Raw genomic sequence first — 23,334 nt, 5'->3', positions numbered from 1 at the left:
TTTGAGAAAGAAGCCAGCAGATCCACAGTTCTTACAACCATGAACTCCCTAATTAGTCCCCAGATGACAATGCTTCATTAATGGACCTTGTGAGAATTGGCTCATTTGGTACGATGAGTACTTCAAAAACTTTTCTGGGTTTCTGTCTAGAGAAAAAAGCAAAAGGGAACGGCAGGAGTCTGTGCTGTTAATAACCACTGAGAGCATTAACATGGTCCCTTGGGACATCACACTGTACATCATAGCTACAGTCACATGTGTTGCTTCACCAAGTCCTCATAGCAGGCTTAGGAGGTAAGCCTTAGAGTCCCCATCTCACAGATGTGGTGATAATGAGGTCGGACACTGAGCCATTGCTATGGCTAAGCCTAAGACAGTTGCTGATGCTGGTTTAGGGCATTTTGTTGGCCTCTGAGTCAGAAAGGGCCTATGAGACCAGTATAACCAGCTCCTTACTCTTTTAGAGCCATGAAAACTAAATCCAGAGACAAAGTGTGGGTCAGAATCTGAAGGGGGGGTTGTAGGGAGACCATTGTGTCTGGGTATTCATTCCATAGGCAGTCATCAAAAATAGACGCTGATAGGGATGTCAGGATGGGAAAGCTGACAGCAGCCTGATAAGGCTGTCTCCTTAGAGGTCTCTCAGAGTCGGACATACCCAGAGACAGGTACCCACAGCTATCCATTAATATGATCAAAGTTCCCAATGGAGGAGTCAGAGAGTAAATTGAAGGAACCGTGAACCATAAGGGCTGGTGGCCCTGTGAGGAGAGCAAGAATACCAACCAGCCAGAGCTCCCCAGGGTCTAAACCACCAGCCCAGGAGCACATAGGGAGAGACACATGACTCCAGCTGTATATGTAGGGGAGGATGGCCCTGTTGGGCATAGGTGGGAGACAAGATCATTGGTACCCTGAAGGCTGAGCACTGAGGGGGGGGAATCTGAGGGTGGGGAGGGAGGCTGGGGGTAGGTGGGTAAACACCTTCATTGAGGCAGGAGGAGGGAGGATGGGATAAGGGGTTCCTGGGTGGTGGGGGAAATATGGTAAGGGGATAAAATTTGAAATGTAAATATTATATCCAATAAAAGGGGAAAAATAGAAAAGCGGTTAGAACCAACATTCTTAATAAAATGTCAGCCCTCTTTAAAAAAAAAAACCTATCTTGATACTAAAATTTGTTTTGAGAATTGTATATTGCAGAATGATCAACCTTGGTGTATCTACTCAACAAGCAAGCTGGGCAGACCTGCTCAAACCTCTGAGGTCCGTGAATTCTATCTGGAGGCAGCGAAGACACAGCATCAGAGGATTGTCAACTTGCACTCCCCCCCACCCCTCTTCTAATATCTCAACGCCCATAATCAGCTTGAAGAAGCTAATGATGAGTCAGCGCCCCTATTCCCTGGGCATGGGGACTAAGGTGGTAAATGTTGGGCTGTCTCCCTAGGAAAAAGTAGTGGTTTTGTCGGAATAGAGAGGATTAGCTAGGGTTTATTGCATAGCCATAACCTATTAGTAGAAATCTGTATAATTAATATCAAGATGAAGATATAAATTCTTAAATGGCACCAATTTACTTTGTTTACAAATTTTAAGGTTTTCAGTGGCATGAGCTTTTTAGTGATATAAGAGTGAGATGAATATTGTTACTCTCATAGGCATTGTACCAGTATAACACACTTAGGAATACAAAGCTTAGACCCAGTCCTTCTTTAACTTTTTTAACTGATTTGAGATGGTCAGCCTGTGAGTTAAGGGACTATAGCAAATTCATGACTTGGAGTTTATTATAAGGGTGTTCTCTATGTTTTATTTAGAAATAGCTGAGTGGAGTTAACAGGCAACACTCCAGATTACCTTACATGGATAGCTGGTTTTCAAAACATCAGAAATCCTTAGAATTGACATGACAAACATTTCAGTATTAATGTTCATTTTCATTAGAGACCTGTCTGCTCCGGACAGCTTCCTATGTTAAACTCTAAGAAGAAATTGAGCATCCTTGGAGTTACTCCAGTTGTGGTGAGACAGCCACTAGGCAAGAATTGCCACTTTCCTTCTACAGACAAATTACTGTCCAGAAAAGGACACACTTGCAGAATAGTCGACTGATTATATCTGCCTAGACAGAGTAATCAGCCCTTAATAATTCTGCAGCACTAAGGTCTGTCAGATGATCCTGGGCCAGAAGGCAGAAGAACAGATGCTCCAACGTTTCGAAGTAGAGCGAGTGTCCAGGTGTTCATAGGTCTCTATAAATTGGCTAAGTTTTAGAAGCTATGCTTGGTGCTTCCCACAATTATAGTCAACTCAGTCATTCTGGATTTCTGATGGGGTTGAAAACTTATAGCTATTTACTTTGAGAGAAAAGATCTGAGTGTATGGTCATCAGCTGACATTCATCCTAAAGCCAAGGAAAAAGCCAGGTTCAGAACTAAGTGTTTTAATTAGGATAGATGACAGAGGTGCTGGTTAGTCAACAAAAGGATGGACTGGGTATTAGGACTATCTTGTACCTCACTGGTACAAATAGGCATAATTATGCTCTAATTGTATTTTGAGAGAAAAGTTTCCTTTTAACAGGAAGGGTGATGTGTAGGAGGAGCTAAGGTGGGAGGAGTACTGAGAGGAAGAAAAGGAGTAAGAAGAGGAGAAGAAGAAGGAGAGGAGAAGCTAGGTGATGAAAGAGAGATAGAGGGGGGAAACAGGGAAGCAGATGTTTATGTATCTCCACCAGTCAAAGATAGTTGATATATCTAGGTTGGGTAGTGGGTTACACCTCTGATTGAACAATACCAAACTTATAAAGCCTATGATTAACATTTCTTAAAAAAATGTATAAATGCAAAAAGGAAAAGGGGGCATGGGATAGGGGTTTTCTAAGGGGGGGGGGGGGAATGGGGAAACGGGATGGTATCTGAAGTGTAAATGAAAGATCTAATAATAATAAAAAAAAAAAAAAAGAAAAAGAAAACTAAATCCAGATATAAATCCTCCAGATAAAATGATTATCAAGCAGGCGGACTTGTGTGGGAGCCTGGAATCTTCATGTGTGACCTCCACACTGTGGACCTTGTCCATCACCACAGGATTCTTCTTCTGCTTTGCTCTGTGGGGCTTTGAAGGACTATCTGTCTTGCTGTTGAACTTAATTGGCCCACCACAGGATCTTCCTGTATAGGTTCTCAGCATCCAGATTCCCATGTTTGTATTTTCAAGGGTGTGTGAGAGAACAGAGAGACTCACAGACCTGGGAAACAAAAGGATGTCCATCAGCATGCAAATGATATCATCAGCAGCATGCAAATGATGTTAGCAGCATGCAAATGATGTCAGCAGCAGCATGCAAAGCTGTCAGCAAAAACAACAAACGACATATGAGGATGATCATATTAGCAACAATATCTAAAAATGTTACTTTTTTGTCAGGATTTACTTAAAATAACTCATTTCACAGACAGAGCATCCCTATGAAATGTAGTGTTATGCTTGATTTCCTGGTCAGGGAACTGGACTGTAGAGTTAGTACCACTCCAGTGTGTACAATAGGACTTTGCATATTAAGATGTTACAACAGAACTGGAGCAGGGGCTATCCCAAAAGCTGTTGCCTGTATGTGACACAGGTTCTTCTAGCTGGGCTGCTGTGTCTGGCCTCAGTGGGAGAGAATACAACTAGCCCCCCAGAGACTTGATGTACCAGGGTAGTGGATACCCAGAAGGGAAGGGGATGAGGGGATGGAGAGGGGAAGGATTGTGGGAGGGAGTGACGGAGGTGACTAGGAGGCAGACAGTGAGGGGAATATAAAGTGACTAAATAATAAAAAAGTATCTAAAAAAAAAAGAAAGAAAGAAAAACTTTAAACTTGTATGCCCTTGCCTTTGACTTTAAGGTGCTTAGATTGGGGATAGGCATAAGACACATTCCTAGCTACAAACTCACATCTTGTGATATCCTCTCATATCTGTGGCCCTGGTGTAATAAAAAATAATGGTGAAGGATAAGGGGGACAATATTTGAAATGTAAATAAGTAAAATAATTAATAAAAATATTTTTTAAATTTTTTAAAAGCCATAAAAGATGGTGAAAGAGCATTTTCAGTATGCCAAGAGAAGCTTTCAGTAAAACCAGTTAGTAAGCTTATTTATTTAGTAAGCATATTTGTTTCTGTATTATAAAGATAATCACATCATGAGACAACTTTAAGGTTCAGAAGTTGGCTTACATTTGCTAGAATCCTTTGGACTTCATATGGCTCTTTTATATCTCTATGATGGAATAAATATGATATGGACACCTGCTTTAAAACATTGAATTATCCTGTCTCAACTCTTCTGCTGTGGTTCATTGTCATGACCTCATGACCTCCAACTGTGAACTGAAATAAAACTATCTTTTTCTCAAAAAAAAAAAAAAAAAAAAGTTACAACAGGACTCTTTCAGGTTCCTCGGGAAAATATTCCCTGCCCAACCATAGGCCATGCCTGCCAGAAGACCAGATAGGCCCACTGCCTCTGGACAGGAGACACACTCTCTGCTCCCTTGCCAACACTCCATGGCCAACAAAAGGCCACACCTGCCAGAAGACCAAGTAGGCTGCCCACCTTATTCACAGTATCCCCTCTCCTCCTTGTCACCATACCCAAGCCCTGAACTTAGATAAGCAGACACTCTCTACTGGACCAGAGGCCACAACAGCCACAAGAATTCCAACGACTCCCCTCTGGATCAAATTAGGCCAAGCAGTCTACCAACATTCCTGCCCCCAACTCAGGTGGAGATGTCTGTTTGACAACAAACTACAGCAACCATCAGAAATCCAACCCCTAGCTTGAGTGTAGATTCTTTGCTCAACAACATACCACATGGGCCAGAAGACCAGAGAAGAAACGGAAACCAAGGAACAAAACATCCATCCAACAAGAACAAACCCAGCAATCTGCACCTAGGCCTGCAATCACCACAAATCTAGATGTCTAGACCTCATCATAAGAACACAATCAACAACAGACAGAGCAATATGTCACCACTAGAGCCCAGCTAACCTACTATAGCAATCCCTGAATATTCCAACACAACTGAAGCACAAGAAAAAGACCTTAAAAGCAAAAATAGAAAGATAATAGAGATCCTTAGAGATAATAGAAAGATAATAGAGATCCTTAAAGAAATGAAGAAACCCCTTCAAGAAATCAAGAGAAAAAAAAACATAACATTGAAGAAAATAAGTAAATCCCTTAAAGAAAGGCCAAGAAAAATCAAACAGTTGAAGGAAACAATAAAAGTGTTCAAGACTTGAAAATGGAAATTGAAGCAATAAAGAAAACACAAACTGAAGAAATTCTAAAGATGGAAAAATCTAGGTAAGCAAACAGGAACTACAGACAAAAGAGTCACCAACAGAAGACAAGAGATAGAAGAAAGAATCTCAGGAGTTTATGATATGATAGAAGAAATAGATAGATACATCAAAGAAAATGTTAAATCTGAAAAACTCCAATACAAAACATCCAGGAAATCTAGGACACCATAAAAAGACCAAACCTAAGAATAGTAGGAATAGGAAATTCTCAGCCCAAATGCTCAGAAAATATTTTCAATAAAACCATAGAAGAAAAATTTCCCAACCTAAAGAAGGACATGCTTCTAAAGATAAAAGAGGCCAGGCAGTGGTGGCGCATGCCTTTAATCCCAGCACTTGGGAGACAGAGGCAGGTAGATTTCTGAGTTCAAGGCCAGGCTGGTTTACAGAGTGAGTTCCAGAACAGCCAGGGCTACACAGAGAAACCCTGTCTCGAAAAACAACAACAAATAAGATAAAAGAGGTGTACAGACCACCAAATAGATTGAACCAGAAAAGAAGGTCTGCATGCCACATAATAATCAAAACACTAAACATACAGAACAAAGAAAGAATATTAAATGCTGCAAGGAAAAAGGAGCAGGTAACATATAAAGGGAGGTATCTTAATATTACACACAACTTCTCGGTGGAGGCTCTAAAAGCTTGAAGGGCCTGGACAGATGTTCGGCAGATCTAAGACACCACAAATGCTAGTCCAGACTGTTTACATCCAGTAAAACTTTCAAACACCATAAATAGTGAAAATAGAGTATTCCATGAATAAGTCGAATTTACACAATATTTATTTACAAACCTTGCCCTACAGAAGATACTAGAAAGAAAACTCCAATGTTTTGTTTACAGTTAACTAGACATGCAAAAACACAGAAAATAAACAAGCTTATGCCATCAAAACCAAAAAAAAAAAAAATGAAAACACAGGGAGAGAGAGAGAGAGACAGAGACAGAGACTGTCACCATCACCACCACTACCAACAACAACAAAATAACAGGAATTAACAGTCATTGGCCATTAATATATCTCAGTATCAATGAACTCAATTCCTTAATAAAAAGATACAGACTAACAGAATATAGGCAAAAAACAGGATCCATCCTTCTGCTTTATACAAGAAGCACAATTCAACATCCAAGATAGGCAATATCTCAAAGTAAAGGGCTGGAAAAAGATTTTTCCAAGCAAATGGACCCAAGAAGTAAGCTGGTATAGCCATTCTATTATCTAACAAGATAGACTTTAAACCAAAGAAATCAAAAAATAGGGAAGGATATTTTATATTCATTACAGAAAAACAATCCACCAAGATATGTCAATTCTTAACATCTATACCCGGAATCCAATGGCATACATGTCTGTTAAAAAAAAAAAAAAAAAAAAAAAAAGCATTACTAAAGCTTAAACCACACACTGATGCTCACACATTGATAGTGGTAAACTTTAATACCCATTCTCACCAAAAGACAAGTCATCCAGACAAAACCTAAACAGAGAAACATTGGAGCTAACAGACATTATAAACCAAATAGACCTAACAGATATCTACAGAACATTTTATCCAAACACAAAAGAATATACCTTCTTTTCAACACATCATGGAATTATCTCCAAAACTGACCATATACTCAGTCACAAAGCAAGTCTCAACAGATATAAGAAAATTGAGAGAACCCCAAGCATTCCATCAGACAACTACAGATTAAAGCTGGATTTCAACAACAGCAGAAACAACACAAAACATACAAACTCATTGAAACTAAACAACTCTCTACTGAATGACTGCTGGGTCAAGATTAAAACAAAATTTTAAACTTCCTAGAATTCAATGAAAATGATTGCCTAGCATATCCAAACTTATGGGACACAGGAAAAGAGTGCTAAGAGCAAAGCTCATAGCACTAAGGGCTTGCATAAAGAAATTGGAGAGATCTCATATTAGCAACTTAACAACACACCTGAACACTCTATAACAAAAAGAAGCAAGAACACCCAAGAGGAATAGATGACAGGAAACAACCAAAACTCATGGCTTAAATCAATAAAATAGAAATAAAGAAAACAATGTGAAAATATGAAATCTATGAAACCAAAAGTTGGTTCTTTGAGAAAATCAACAAAATAGAAAAACCCTTATCTAAACTAACTAAAAGACAGAGAGAAAATTCCAAAATTAACAAAATTAAAAACAAAAAGAGGAATGTGTATAACAACAGGCACCAAGTTATCCAAAAATCACTACCACATGCTTTAAAAACCTATATTCCACAAAATTGGAAAATCTAAAAAAAAAAAAAAAAAAAAAAAAAAGTGGATAGTTCTCTAAATAGATACCACTTCACAAAGTTAAATTAAGATCAGATAAGCAATTTGAATAGTTTTATAACCCCTAAGGAAATAGAAGCACTCATTAAAAGTCTCCCAACCATCCTTTTGGTCTGCGCTAGTGCCCTAAGCACACCTTTTTTTTAATATTTTATTTACATTTCAGACCCCATTTCCCATCCCTAGGAAACCCCTATTCCAGGCCCCCTTTTCCTTTTTGCTTTTATACAATTTTTAAAATGTTAATCAAAGGCTTTATAAGTTTGGTAATGCTCAATCAGAAGTGTAACCCAATATAGACCTAGATATATAAACTATCTTTGACTGGTAGAGACACATGAACATCTGCCTCCATTCCCCCCTCTCTTTCACTCTCTTTCTCTCTCTCATCACCTTGCTTCTCCTCTCCTTCATCTTCTTCTCTTCTTACTCCATCTCTTCCTCTCGGTACTCCTTCCCCATTAGCTCCTCCTACATATCACCCTTTCTGTTAAAATAAAACTTTTCTCTCAAAGTACAATTAGATCATAATTATTCCTATTTGTACCAGTGAGGAACAAGATAGTCCTAATACCCAGTCCATCATTTTGTTGACTAACCAGAACCTCTGTCGTCTCTCCTAACTAAAACACTTAGTTTTGAACCTGGCTTTTTTTTCTTGGCTAAGCACACCTTGAGCTCCAGCTTTGCACCCAATCCCACAACATCCAGAGGAGGCTGGACTCCCAGAAGCTCTAACACACCAAAGATCATAGGTATTTAATATGGGGAAGAGGGCATGTTTGTGGTTTTTTTCTGCAGGATGCTGAAGGAACATGGTGGCTGCAAGAGTGATTGGTGAGACATGCTGATGCTAAGACAAAGAATGATGCTGACCTGTGAGCTTGCTGAGTGCCCTGACAATGATGACTGGGAAGATGTATTGGACATATGTTCCTGACCCACCTTTGATTGCCTATATCCCAGATGGGACAAGCTGCCTTGCCTCAAGTTTTTAGACCTTGTTGAACAGAGAATCAAAAAGAGAAGTTATAATGATGCTTGTATTTTTCTTAAATGTGACCAGTTACTCGGACTCAATCATGTACTGGTCTAGAAATCAATCCAATATTGGAAATAACAGTCTTCATTTGGAAGGCTGGATCTGGACATATTTGGAAGTTAGCTACAGTTCTCTATGATGTTATGTTAGCAAGAGATTAAGTTGGGACAGGATCTAGATTTCAAACAAGTGTTAGTACATGTGTTAAGGCTCTTTTAATTGTCAAGTTAAAAATCACTTTTGTTTTTCCTACATTATTTAATGTAAGTTGCATTGATTGTACACTTTCTAATTGTGTTAGTGGGTTGAAACCTGATATGTCTGTCACAGGGGTCTATCAACCAACTTTTGTTTTTATGCCTTGCATATTATAGAACCTTGGTATTCTGAAAAAAAGTTTGCAAGTACTGGAAGAAGTGAGTCAGGCTTTAAGCAGAAGCAAGAAGGTAGTGGGCTTGATTATTGCTGGTTTAACAGCTTTAATTACATTAATTGCTAGCACCAATGCTTCTGCAATTGCTTTGACACAAGAAGTTAAGGCAGATACTTTTGCTAATCATTTAGCAAAAAGGAAGGAAAGAAAGAAAGAAAGAAAGAAAGAAAGAAGATGTGCCAGGCAGTGGTGGCACATGCCTTTAATCCCAGCACTTGGGAGGCAGAGGCAGGCGGATTTCTGAGTTCAAGGCCAGCCTGGTCTACAGAGCGAGTTCCAGGACAGCCAGGGCTACACAGAGAAACACTGTCTTGAAAAACCAAAAATAAATAAATAAATAAATAAATAAATAAATAAATAAATAAACAAATAAAATGTTACTATGATACTTAACAACATCAACATGTTGGCAGCCAAAGTACATGGCTTGAAACTGAAAATAGACCCCCAGACAGAGTTATTAATTTAACAGGCTGGCAAGCCAAGGACAGGTAAAATTCTGCACAGAGCCTTACCAACCTAAGACAGGAGTGCATTGTTTTTGATAATGCATATTCCACGATGGGTAAGGAAAGCATTTTTATCAGAATGACCTAAAACAAGTAACCTTGGTTTCTGTTGCTTATGTTCTTGCAGTTGCCTTTTACCATCTGGTTATCCTTAGTGCTACCTGTACTCACTGTCTCTGACTGGAACCTGTCTTTCCTGTTACCTTGGTTGTGTCAGAACTTCTCAGAGTCCAGCTATCTCTGTGATCCTGTGATCCTGAGATCCTTGGTGTAGGAGCTCCTTGGAGTCAGGCTGCCTCTGGGATACTAAAATCCTGGTGTGATCAATCTCCTGAGATCCTGTGATTCTATAATCCTATGTTCCTGGGCATGTTAGAGCTCCTAGGATTCCAGCCTCCTATGGGTTTTAGGGGATTGGGTGTAAAGCTGAGACTCAAGGTCTGCTCAGGACACCAGCACAGACCAGAAAGAACATGTGCCACTGGCCGGGAGTGAGTTCCTGGGTCCTCATGGGTCCCAGTTACTCCCTGTTTGGGACAGGTATCACTGCCTCCTCACCTATGATCCTGGGCTTGTTAGAGCTCCTGGGAGTCCAGCCTCCTCTGGGTTTTGGGGGATTGGGTGCAGAGTTGATGCTCAAGGTCCGCATGGAGCACCAGCACAGACTGGAAGGAAAGAATAGTTCTTACCAAAAAGTGAAAGACTTGTATGACAAGAATTAGTTGGTTTTCAAAACGTCAGAAGTCCACAGAATTGACGTTTACAAACATTTCTGTAGTAACGTTCATTTTGATTAAAGACCTGTCTGATCCTGACAGCTTCCTGTATTGAATTCTAAGAAGAAATCGAGCATCTTTGGAGTTACTTCAGTTGTGGTGAGACAGCCACTAGACAAGAATTGCCTCTTTCCATCTACAGACAAATTACTGTCCAGAAAAGGACACACTTGCAGAATAGTCGACTGATTATATCTGCCTAGACAGAGTAATCAGCCCTTAATAATTCTGCAGCACTAAGGTCTGTCAGATGATCCTGGGCCAGAAGGCAGAAGAACAGATGCTCCAACGTTTTGTAGTAGAGGGAGTGTCCAGGTGTTCAGAGGTCTCTATAAATTGGCTAAGTTTTAGAAGCTATGCTTTGTGCTTCCCACAATTATAGTTAACTCAGTCATTCTGGATTTCTGACGGGGTTGAAAACTTATAGTCTCGTAGCCAATCCTGGCTATTTACCTTGAGAGAAAAGATTTGAGTGGATGGTTTTCAGCTGACATTCATCCTAAAGCCAAGGAAAAAGCCAGGTTCAGAACTAAGTGTTTTAGTTAGGAGAGATAACAGAGGTTCTGGTTAGTCAACAAAATGATGGACTGGGTTTTAGGACTATCTTGTACCTCACTGGTACAAAATGGCATAATTATGCTTTAATTGTATTTTGAGAGGAAAGTTTCATTTTAACAGGAAGGGTGATATGTAGAGGAACTAAGGTGGCAGGAGTACTGAGAAGAAGAGAAGGAGTAACAAGAGGAGGAGAAGAAGGAGAGGAGAAGCTAGGTGATGAGAGAGAGAAAGAGGGGGGAGACAGGGAGGCAGATGTTCATGTATCTCCACCAGTCAAAGATAGTTGATATATCTAGGTTGGGTAGTGGGTTACACCTCTGATTGAGCAATACCAAACTTATAAAGCCTTTGATTAACATTTTTTTAAAAATTTATAAGTGCAAAAAGGAAAAGGGGGCATGGGATAGGGGTTTTCTAAGGGGGGAATGGGGAAAGGGGATGGCATCTGAAGTGTAAATAAAATATCCAATAAAAAAATGGAAAAAAAGAATTACAAATTTTTGAAGAAAAAAATTTTAAATATCAGAAGATAGAAAGATCTCCCATGCTCATGGATCAGTAGGATTAACATGGTAAAAGTAGCCATCCTACCAAAAGCAATCTACAGATTTAACACAATTCCCATCAAAATTTCAACACAATTTTTTTTACAAACCTTGAAAAAATAATATGGAAATAACCATCCCTGATTTCAGGCTGTGCTGCAGAGACATAGTAATAAAAACCATGTGATACTAGCATAAAAACAGATAGGTTGATCAATGGAATCATACTGAAGAACCATAAGTAAATGGACAGACCTATGGACTCTTGATTTTTGACAAAGAAGCCAAAATTATACAATGGAGAAAGAAAGCATCTTTAATAAATGGTGCTGGTCTAACTGGATGAAGGCATGTGGAAGAAAGCAAATAAAACTGTATCTATCACCCTTCCCAAAACTCAAATTCAAGTGGGCCAAATACTTCAACAAAAAACCAGATATACTAAATCTGATAGAAAAGAAAGCAGGCAATGGCCTTGAACGCATTGGTATAGGAGACAGTTACCTAAACAGAACACCAACAGCTCAGGCTCTAAAATCAACAATTAATAAAGGGACCTCATGAAACTGAAAAGCTTCTATAAGGCAAAAGATGCCATAAAAAGGACAAAATGGCAGCCTACAGAATTCACCAACTCCATATCTGACCTCCAAAATATATAAAGAACTCAAGAAACTAAACATCAGCAAACCAAATAACCCAATTGTAAAATGGGGTACAGATTAAACAAAAAATTCTGGATAGAAGAATCTCTAATGGCTGAGAAGAACTTAAAAAAACATTCAACGTCCTGAGTCAACAGAGAAATACAAATCAAAACAACTCTTGAGATTTCAGTTTAAACTGGGTTAGACTGGCTAAGATCAAAAGCCACAGCTCATGCTGGCAAGGATGTGGAGCAAGGAGAACACACCTTCATTGCTTAGCTGGAGTAAAAACTTGTACAACTACTTTGGAAATCAATTTGGCAGTCTCTCAGAAAATTTGGAATAGATCTACCTCAGGGCCAGATACTACTCCTGAGCATATACCCAGAAGATACCCTACTATACCCCAGGGACATTTGCTCAACTATATTCATAGCAGCTTTATTAGTAACAGCCAGAAACTGAAAGTAACCTAGATGTCCCTCACCTGAGAAATGGATAAAGAAAATGTGGTAGACCTACACAATAAAATGGAATATTATTCAGCAATAAAAAACAATGACATATGTGAGAGCCTAACCAATACTGATGCGGATGCTCACAGCCAACCATCAGACTGAACACAGGGACCCCAATGGAGGAGTTAGGGGAAGGAGCTAAAGAGGTTTGTAACCCCATAGGAAAAACAATATCAACCAACCAGACTCCTCCAGAGATCCCAGGGACTAAACCATCAACCAAAGAGTACATGTGGAGGAGCCCATGCTCCAGCTGCATATGTAGCAGAGGATTGCCTTATCTGGCATCAATGGGAGGGGAGGCCCTTGGTTCTATGGAGGCTCAATGCCCCAGCATGGGGAAATGCTAGGATGGTGAGATGAGAGTGGGTGGGTGGGTGGAGGAACACCCTCATAGTAGTAGGGCAGAGGGGGATTGATAGGGGGTTTGTGGAGGGGAAACCAGGAAGGGGAATAACATTTGAAATGTAAATAAATAAAATAACCAATAAAAAATAAAAACAGTAACATAAAAGCTGCAGGCAAATAGATAGAACTAGAAAAAAAAATCATCCTGAGTGGGGTAACCCAGACCCAGAAAGACAAACATGGTATATACTCACTTATAAGTGGATATCAATCATAAAGTACGGTGCTGGCATCAGGAACTGGCTTTACAATCAGGAACTGGATTTATAGTCACAGGTCACCTCTGAATCCAGTGATAACGGTGATATCACCCATAGGCAAAAGGGTCCCGTGAATTTGTTGCCATGGCAATTCCCATACATTCCCAGTGTCCACTTGGCCCACCTGCACACCTTTATCTGTGCAGCTATGTCACAGCCCAAATAAAAGGCAGACCCCTCCTGACTTTTGCTCTCTTTCCCTCTTCATCTTCATTGTCCCCTTTTGTCCTTCCCCCACCACCCAATAAACCTCTCTCCTGTGGAACTGTGCTGGCCTGGTGTGATCTGTCCAGATGAGCCACGATTCTAACACAATATACAGGATAACAATGCTATGAACCACAGACCTAAAGAAGCTAAATAACAAGGAGGGCCCAAGGGGAGAATCTGACTATCACTGCGAGGGGGAAATACATTAGACATAGGGAGTGGGTGGAGGGAGGGGACTGGGTTGGGGAGGAATAGGGATGAGAATAGAAGGGAAAAATAGGGGGAGGACAGAGGGAGAGAGTACACATGGATAGGGGGACGGCATCTCTGGGATGAACTAGAAACCTAGGACAATGGAAACTCTCAGGATTGTGTGATGGTGACCCTAGCTAAGATTCCTAGCAAAGGGAGACATGGAGCCTGAACTGGCCATCTCCTGTAACCAGGCAAGACTTCCAGTGGAGGCACTGGGACACCAACCCAGCCACAAAACCTCAGACCCACAATTTGCCCTGCCTACAAGTTAGGCAAGAGTAAAAGAAGGAGCAGAATTTGAGGGAAGGCCCAACCAATGACTGGCCCAGCTTGAGATCCATGCCATGAGAAGGAGCCCACCCTGACGCTGTTAATGATACTCTTCTATCCTTGCAGACAGGAGCCTACCATAACTGTCATCAGAGAGGCTTTACCCAGAAACTAGTGGAATCTATTACAAAGACCCACAATCAAAAGCTAAGTGGAGCTTGGGGAATCCTGTGGAAGAGGGGGAGGAAGGATTGAAGGAGTCAAGATGGATCAAGGACACCACAAGAAAACCTACAGAATCAACTAACCTGGGCTCATAATTGTTCACAGAGACTGAACTGCAAACCAGAGAGCATACATAGGATAGAACTCAGCCCTTTACACATATGTAACAGTTGCGCAGCTGGGTCTTCATATGGGACTCCTAAAGCTGGAAGAGGAGCTGTCTCTGACTACCAGATTGCCTGCCTTGGAATGAATCCCTTTCTCCTAACTGAGCTGCCTTCTCTAGCCTTAATAAAAGAAGATTCATTTAGTGTAAGTGCAAAATGATATGCCAAGGCTGACAGATATCCATGGAAGGCTTCCTCTTTTTTTTTTAGAAAAAGAGGGTGGGGTAAATGGGGACTGGAAGAGAGGGGAGAGGCAAGTACTAGAAGGAGAGGAGGGAGAGGAAGCTTCATTCTGTATGTAAAGTAAATAAATAGCTTAATAGAATGTGACTGAAGTGTACCTCTTTAGAGCTGAGTTGGGGTTGGGGGAAGGACTCAGTTATCTTTAAGGCCACTGAGAGTTTGACAGTACTCCAGTGACTAAAGGGGGAACACAAATTAGACTTGTTGTAATTTTTATATTACTTTATTTTTTCTTCTTTTTGCAGGGAAGGGTAAAAGTATTGGGGAGGTGGACCTGGAAGGTCTGGGAAGCCAGTGTGATTGGGATGCTGTGATGGTTTGAATATTCTTGGCCCAGTGAGTACACTACTAAGAAGTGTGGCCTTATTGGAGTAGGCGTGGCCTTGTTGGAGGAAGTGTGTCACTGTGGGGGTGGGTCTTGAGACCCTCTGCCTAGCTGTCTAGAAGCTAGTCTATTCCCGGCTTCCTTTGAATGAAGATATAGAACTCTCAGCTCCTCCAGTGTCATGCCTGCCTGGATGCAGCTGTGCTTCCTGCCATGATAATGCATTGAAAGTCTGAAACTGTAAGGCAGTCCCAATTAAATGTTGTCCTTTATAAGAGTTGCCTTAGTCATGGTGTCTGTTCACAGTAGAAAATCCCTTGTGTGAAATTTTCAAATAATCAATAAAAATATCATGTTGGGAAAAAAAATAAAAGAAAAATTTGAAAACCCTAAAAGACACTGCAAAAACAAAACAGGAGTAAATTTTCACAACATTGGATCAATAAACAATTTCTTAGAAGTACTACAAAATAACAAGAAATAAAAGTGGTTTGTCCAAGAGTGATGGGGTATGGCTGCAATCCCATTAAGGAGGTTGGAGGCTGGAGGACCTCTGCGTTTGAGGCTATCTGAGGAGTCTACATAGTGAGTTCCAGACAGGGCAGGGCTAGGCAGGGTGGAGTTCTCTCTCAAAAAAAAAATGTGTATGAATTCAATTTTATGAAAGTGAAAACTTATATAATCAAAGGGCATCATCAAAGAAGCAGAAATTCCCCCAGGTGTAGTTCCCCTTCCTATAGTCCCACCACTGGGGAGGTGGAGGCAGGGAGATCAAAAATTCAAGGTTATCTTTACAAATGTGGGAAGTTCCAGGTCACAGAATAAAATTGGAGGGACTGAGACCACTTTAGAGAAAGAATGGTTCAGGCACTGAGTCACAGAGGAATTTCCTGATTGGTCATAGAATTCTACTCTGAAGAGGACAGGCTGTCCACATCTGCCACCATTAAATGGGGGAAAAAGAACCAGCAGTGGGCAGCCAAAGGTAAGACACACCCTTAGGTTCTGCATGCAACTGAAGGTTCTGATGAGAACCCAGCTCCTTTTCTTTCAGCAGTGCATCATTTTATAGGAGAGGTCACCAGGGTTATCCATAGATCACAATGAACTTATATGTGAAGTTTGATCTCTGAGATGTATTGATTCTGTGCCACAAATCATCAGTGTAACGTTGTCATAACAACACATGCTATGATACTTACTCGGCATAGACTGCCTCAGCCTTCTGCTGTCTATGGTACAGTGCTCTCTACAGTAGGCATGTTTTCTGTTGGTTTATAGGTATGCTGTTCTGTTCTGTGAACTACCCCAAGTTACAGGATACACATTACTTGCTGTTTTCTAGGTAGAGGAACCAACATATCAGACGATGGCCAAATGACTCATATTACTTCCCTATAGACAAAACACTTCCCACCTCCTATCAGGCTGGACCATACAACTTGCTTTGGCCAAAAGAATGTGTGGGAAGAGAAGAAGGCCACCCTTCAAAAGCTGAGTCATGGTGAGTTTGTTCACTGTTTCTTTCCTTCTGTTAAATGTTGGATGTAAGAGTCCTCCTTCAAGACAAATATGAGAGCACAGAGGGTCATTCCCAACCTATAGCTACAAACAAGAGCAGATTACCAAGGTGTTTGGAATTATGCTTCGTAAAACCTGTCAATCAATAAGCCACATTGGTTTCATGAGGTTTTGTCCCAATTACTAAGTATTGTCTTGGTTCAAATGCACAGGTCAGTTTGATAAAATTAAGAGATTGTCCTTTTCTTAAATAATGAATACTCTTAACTCCAGCTTCCCAGGATCCTGGTTCACGAGTCTACCCTACCATGTCCCATCACCTTGAGAAATGCCCTTTTGATGTCCTTGTTCCTCAGACTGTAGACCACAGGGTTGAGCAGGGCTGTGAAGACATTGTAAAAGAGTGAGATCTGCTTGTCTCTCTCAGGAGAGTAGCTGGAGTTGGGCCTCATGTAGATGTAAGTGGCTGGAGCATAGAAGAATGTGACCACAGTCAGGTGGGAGGCACAGGTAGAGAAAGCCTTGCAGCGGCCCTGGGTGGACTTGATCTTGAGAATTGCCTTGGCAATATGAATGTAGGAGGCCACAATGAGGGAGATTGGAACAAGAACCAAAAAGACACTCAAGACCGAGTCCACAATCTCAACGAGGTGGGTATCCATGCAAGCCAGGCTCCGCACTGAAGGTCCTTCACAGAAGTAATGATTGACCCTGTTGGGCCCACAATATGGCAGACTCATGGTGAAGAAAGTATGCAATAAAGAGGAAAAGAAACCACAGATCCAAGTCCCTGCTACCAACCTTACGCACAGGCCCCAGTTGAGGATGACGGTATAGCGCAGTGGATAGCAAATGGCCACATACCGGTCATAAGCCATCACAACAAAGAAAATGCTCTCAGTAATACTCAGAGAACCAAACACATACATCTGCAGCCAACAGCCAACAAAGGAGATGGTCTGAGAGTGAGCAAGAAGATGCACCAACATCTGGGGCATAGTGGTGGTGACATAGCCCATATCCAACAGGGAGAGGGTACAGAGGAAGAAGTACATGGGAGTGTGCAGCTGTGTGTCCAGGCAGACCAGCATGATGATGAGCCCGTTGCCCAGGACTGAGCTCAGGTAGATGAGAAGGAAGACAATGAAGAGGATGCTGTTGGTCGTGGGGTCACTGGAGAAGCCAACCAGGATGAACTCAGAAACCCAACTTTGGTTCTGCCCTGGAATCATCAATAAAAACATGATGTCTGTAAAAGAATCACATCCATCTGTATGTCACCTGATACATGGTAGCCCAGTGAGATGGCATGTACAAATAGGAAGGCTTGGGTGGTTATTCTGAGCACACTGCCCAGTTTCTGTACAGTCTTCTCATGTTCTTAACCCCTCAATGCCTCAGCCTCTTCATCTATAAAGTGAAGCTAACGGCACTCATGGCCTGAGATTATTGTGAATATTTAAAGTATCTCACATAACTCTGCAAACACCACATAACACATGGAATGTCCTAGACTGTCTCATACTCTCATTCCACCCCATAGTGTACATTATTAGTCTCTCACCCAGCCAGCAATAGGTGCCTCAGAAGACCTGAAGTGATCATCCACTCTGTAGAGCCTGTGTCTGTCCTGTGTATAAGGTGCCTGTCCTCACACCATGGAATCCTTTCTTCCTGACCAGCTAGTGTGACCTGAGTGTCAGGAGTGTGGCTGGAGGGGAATGTAGACAAAGCTGACAGGGAGCTGTAGGCAGCCTGCTGGAAGTGTCAGGAGGATAGTTGCTGAGGCAGTGTGCGGGGAGACAGTGTGGTACTTGTCATGCTGAGTGTTGGTCCAATGAGACCATGGAGGTGAGGACTGCCAGTCCTGACACATCTACTGGCTTTCGAGACCAGGGAAGGAGGACTCAATACCAGGGAGGGAGGGAAGACTCAAAGCAGCAGCTGCAGAAGGACCATCTTGTACTTGTTGAAGCTCAGAGCCTTCCATTGCCCTCTGTCAGATGGTGTCTACTAACAGGCTGCACATTCTTTATTTAATAGCCTCTTCACTGAAGTCTGGATCCCTGTCCAGATTACACAGGCTCTATAAGGTGGTGATGCATTTGTCATCCCAGCACTTGAGAGGTAGTAGAAGGACAATCAAGAGTTCCTGTGTAGGCTAGGCTACATAATGAGTTTAAAGCTAGCCTGAGCTACCAGAGGATCTATATTTAAAAAAAAAATAATAAGTAAAAGTCTGTATCAGCTATCTTGCCCCTTCTCTTACCATATCATTTTTAGGCTTTTGGTCTTGGGTAAGCAAAGAAAGAATGCAATCCTCCAAATCTTCAGACCCTTCACTGTACACACTCCTGTAGCCCTGACTGTGCACACTCCTGCAGCCCTGACTGTGCACACTCCTGCAGCCCTGACTGTGCACACTCCTGCAACCTTGACCGTGCACACTCCTGCAGCCCACAGGTACAGCCTGGTGGTTTTGTTTACTTTTCTCTCTTGCTACTTCCAGATTTTTTAGATTTTCATCAATTCTTTACCAGTATACTTTTTATCAATTAGTAAGTTCTTATGTTGTATTCTCCCTGTTCAAATTAGTGTTCTTCCTGTGTCCTTACTGGATGGTGAGTGATGCAGATGGCCTATCTGTGGAAATGAATTTGATAAGAAACATAGAAGTTCTTATAGACCTGTAATCTGCCTAACTTCAAGGCATTTATCACTTACAAATTATTACGGAAGAGCTAATAAACAGTAAGGGAACTGGAAAATGTCCTTAAGTTGTCATAGTTAATAGTATCATAGGAGAATGTAAATACAGGGCTTCTCCAAATATGAAATTCTAAGAATATGCCATGTGCATTGAATTTGTGCCAAACACTGTAAGACTTGAAATGCAATCATGAAGAAAAAGCATGACCTGAGACTATAAAATAGGTACACACACACACACACACACACACACACACACACACGCACACGACAACAGCAAGGCTCCTCAGGAAAGTGGGTCTGAGGCCAAGCCAGATGGCCCCATGTAATTCGTTAAGCCACAAGGTGGAAGGAGAAGATTGATTCCCTCATGTGATGTGAGAAGGTGCCAGCATGCAAGTACACACGCATGTGCGAGTGTGTGCACATACACACACACACACACACAGCATTTTCAAAACAAAGAATCAACAAAGAGAACAAACAACAGAACAGAAAAAAAACAGACACAGGCCCCCACACATAGTCAATTGATTTATGACAGAAAGCCATGCTACAGAGCACTGGGGACACCATAGTGTCTTCAAGAAAGGCTGCTGATCACTGTGAATATTCATGCAAGAGAATATTTCTTTCTTTATCACGCAACAATCAATTCCAGGTCTTCTACATTTTTAGAATCAAAATAATAATAATAGTAAAGTTTTTAGCCTTATGAGGTAAGCAAAGATTCCTAAAAGAACAGAATAGAGTACTGTATTCTAAAAGAAAAGAAAAAAAGAAGAAGAAGTACCCAGCCTTGGGAGGCAAAGGCCAACCTGGTCTCTACAGTGAGTTCCAGGACATCCAGGGCTACACAGAGAAACCCTGTCTCTAGAAGGTTGAGGGGGGGCTGGGTAAATGTTTCAGTGGTTAGGAGCACTGACTGGTCTTCCAGAGGACCCACATGGCAGCTCACAACTGTCTGCAACTCCAGTTCCACAGGATCCAACATCCTCACACAGACATACATGCAGGGAAAACACCAATGCACAAAAATAAGTAAGTAAGTAAGTAATACTCAAATGATTCCTAGAAAGAATTATTTTTAAAGACTCTTACAAGAAAGGTGTGGTTGCCTAAAGAAGCAGGGTAAAGTGTAAGACCACAGCATAAACTCACACTCCCTCATTCTGTCATCCCTGAAGCCCCCACTACCACTCACATACCAGAATGATGGCAATAGACCCAATGCTCTGCTTGCCGAAGACTTCATCCTCACGCACAGCTGTCTCCTCCATCTCCTCTGTCTCCACTCCACATCTGCATGCTAGTGGAGTACTGTACACACCTCTGCCTCTCTTCCTCCTGAAGGCACTTGCCTAGCTTCTCACCACAAAGGGGGACCAACACCAGCACAGCAATGCCCACAGTGTGGTGACAGCAGGACTCACTCTAGCCAGGAAACCTTGCCTGCTGTGTTCCCACCTCCCACCCCTAAGCCAGGCAGAATCCACCCTGCATTTCTTATATCATTGGCTGGTTGCAATCTGAAGAATCCTAGGGGATTTTTTTTTCTCCCTTCCCAGACAACTGGGAGAGAATTCTGTACAATGAGTGTGGCTGAATGGGTGATTTCCCGGCTCGGCTTTGCAGCAACAATAGCAAGTGATATTTAAAGGGTAATTGATCCAGGCCAGTTATCACTTACTAACCTCAGCTCAACCAAAATCAATTCATTGAAGGAAAGATTTGTTATTGTGCCTGTCAGGTGAAAAACTAAAACATAATGAAAGTAAGTGTTATGTTCAAGATTACAGCTATAAGTAGGAGTTTAGGTGGCACAGTCTCAGAGCCTGGCTCTCAGTCACTGCCTTCTCTGCTCAGTACACAGGCTCTCAAGTGGGAGCTGAGGAATGCAGTCTTCAGTGTCCTCTAGTGGAGCTCACTGAGATTCTGCACAGACCAGAGCTCCTGGTGAGATTACCCTCATGTCTGAGTGTGGGAGGCTCTGGGAGATGTATTGAAAGGCAAAAGGAAATAACAGGAGGGGGTAAATTAAAAGTATTCTGGAACTTAGTACTTTTGGTGAAAGCCTTCTCCTACCTTGTGTGTGTGTGTGTGTTTGTGTGTGTGTGTTTTTGTGTGTGTGTGTGTGTGTGTGTGTGTGTGTGTGTGTGTGAGAGAGAGAGAGAGAGAGAGACAGTGAGACAGAGAGAGACAGACACACAGAGAGACAGAATGAATGAATGATTGAGATACAGAACAGTGAGAGACAACAACAGAGAGAGACAGAGACCAAGGAAAATGATTTAGTCAAACAAAGTCTTTATTGACTTGCCTGTCCAGCAGTCTGTGTCTTCATTTATAATATCCAACTAAGCCTGGTTTTTCAGACCACAATCCTAGCATTATCCAAAGAAAGATAGCCAGATTATGAGTTATGGGCAAAATTGGACTACCTGGCAATATTCAAGTCTCACAAGTCTCAGGAAAAAAAAAACATTAAAAACTTACAGTTTCAAATTCCAGTTGTAAATCAGAATCTGTAGCCTCACCTATATACCAAGACAGTCAGGCTAGGCTACATGAGATCCATCTTGCAGTCAAGACAAAACTGCCATAAGAGCACATCCAGCCATCCCCCTGCCTGATGGAAGGCTGTTTCTAAGAGACTACCCACCACTGTACTCATGGCTAGGGCTTTCAGCCTCACTTAAGATCCTTGAGCTCAGAACAACACTGCATCATTGTACCCAATAGAGCAGGGCAGGATACAAACTGTCAGAAACATTAAATGCATAAAGGAGGAAGGAAGATGAAGAGGAAGGGATAAAGGACACAAGGGTGAGGTAGACCAGGGTGAAGGAAGAACAGGCAATGAGGGGAGGGACCACAGGTCTATGGTGAGATGTACACAGTCAAAAGGAGTGGTCCGGCTACTTCTAATCTTCAGCCCCACATGATGCCTCCATCCCACCAGCAAGCCCAAGACTAGTGACCATCTTACCACTCATGGGTCCAGCAAGGTGTCACTGAGTAGCTGCTTCTTGCTTTTATGACAGAGACTACCAGAAAAACTCCAAAAAACCCTGAATTCAGAGAGCTGCTATTATAGGTAGCATGGTAGGCAGAACGTATCTAAGGTTTCTGACAGTTCAGGTAACTGAGTCTCCAGCCTTTTTCCCCATGGAGCAGGCTAGGCTTGTCTTCTGGGGGTGGTAAATCTGCACAACAAACTGAAGCCTCAGACTTGCCAACATTTTCCCTGTGGTACAAGCTGCTGTGACTTTAGGATCCTGCCTTCTCAGCCTTCCCAGGAGAGTTCGAAGTGGGGATTCCTTGAATGCTGTAAACAAAAACATTACCTGGAAGAGACTCTTGGAGAACAGGGCAGGAGGAAACAACTAGCAAATGAAGGAATCATGGCTTCCATTTCTGGACTAATTGGGCAATATGAACAGCTCAGAACAGAGGAGGTGACAGGGTCACCTGATATTCAAGTCAAAGCCTAAAATCCTCATTTACTTCCCAAACCCTTCCCTGACTTCCAGTGAGACCACATTCAAATCTATTCCTTCCTCAACTGTACATTCAATATCCGAGCCATCACTGTCCCAATTGGTATTTAACAGTCAACTATGGCCTATCATCAGAGAGAGTCAGCAGTGTCATCCCCTTCCCAGTGGAGTGAAGGAACACACTCAGGGACTTATAGACCTTAAGTACATTACTAAGGCTTGGTTTCCATGTATATCAAGTTCTAGAACATTCTCTCTTAAACTCACTGCCTCAGCTATCTCCTCTGTCAATTGCCAGCAATAACCTCTTTCCAACTGAGGTTGCTGAGAAAACTAAGTATGATTATGGTGAGCCCTTGGCTGCAGTGCTGACCATTTTCCATAATGATGAATGCCCATCCCTGCCTTCTACTTGTGCCTTAAATTCCTAAAGACTCCAAAGTTGAAGATTGGACTGAGAGGTCTTGCCTGTCCTACCTCTGGCCACCAGAGCCATCAATAGAATTTTTAAAATACCAAGAACT

The 23,334-nt window shown here is 41.8% G+C and overlaps 1 protein-coding gene across 1 annotated transcript; it reads right to left on the bottom strand.

Moving 5' to 3' along the window:
* Window positions 1-15,088: 15,088 nt before the first annotated feature.
* Window positions 15,089-17,833, bottom strand: LOC117709241 (olfactory receptor 2A12-like). Its single transcript, XM_034503483.2, has one exon. It carries the CDS (start codon window positions 17,831-17,833, stop codon window positions 16,892-16,894), a length of 942 nt encoding a protein of 313 aa, XP_034359374.1. The 3' UTR covers window positions 15,089-16,891.
* Between the last annotated feature and the right edge of the window lie 5,501 nt (window positions 17,834-23,334).

The sequence above is a fragment of the Arvicanthis niloticus genome, chromosome 5, assembly GCF_011762505.2.
Source record: "Arvicanthis niloticus isolate mArvNil1 chromosome 5, mArvNil1.pat.X, whole genome shotgun sequence".
NCBI lineage: Eukaryota > Metazoa > Chordata > Mammalia > Rodentia > Muridae > Arvicanthis > Arvicanthis niloticus.
The sequence above is the reverse complement of the archived record's forward strand: the minus strand, read 5'-3'. Positions and strand labels throughout refer to the sequence as shown.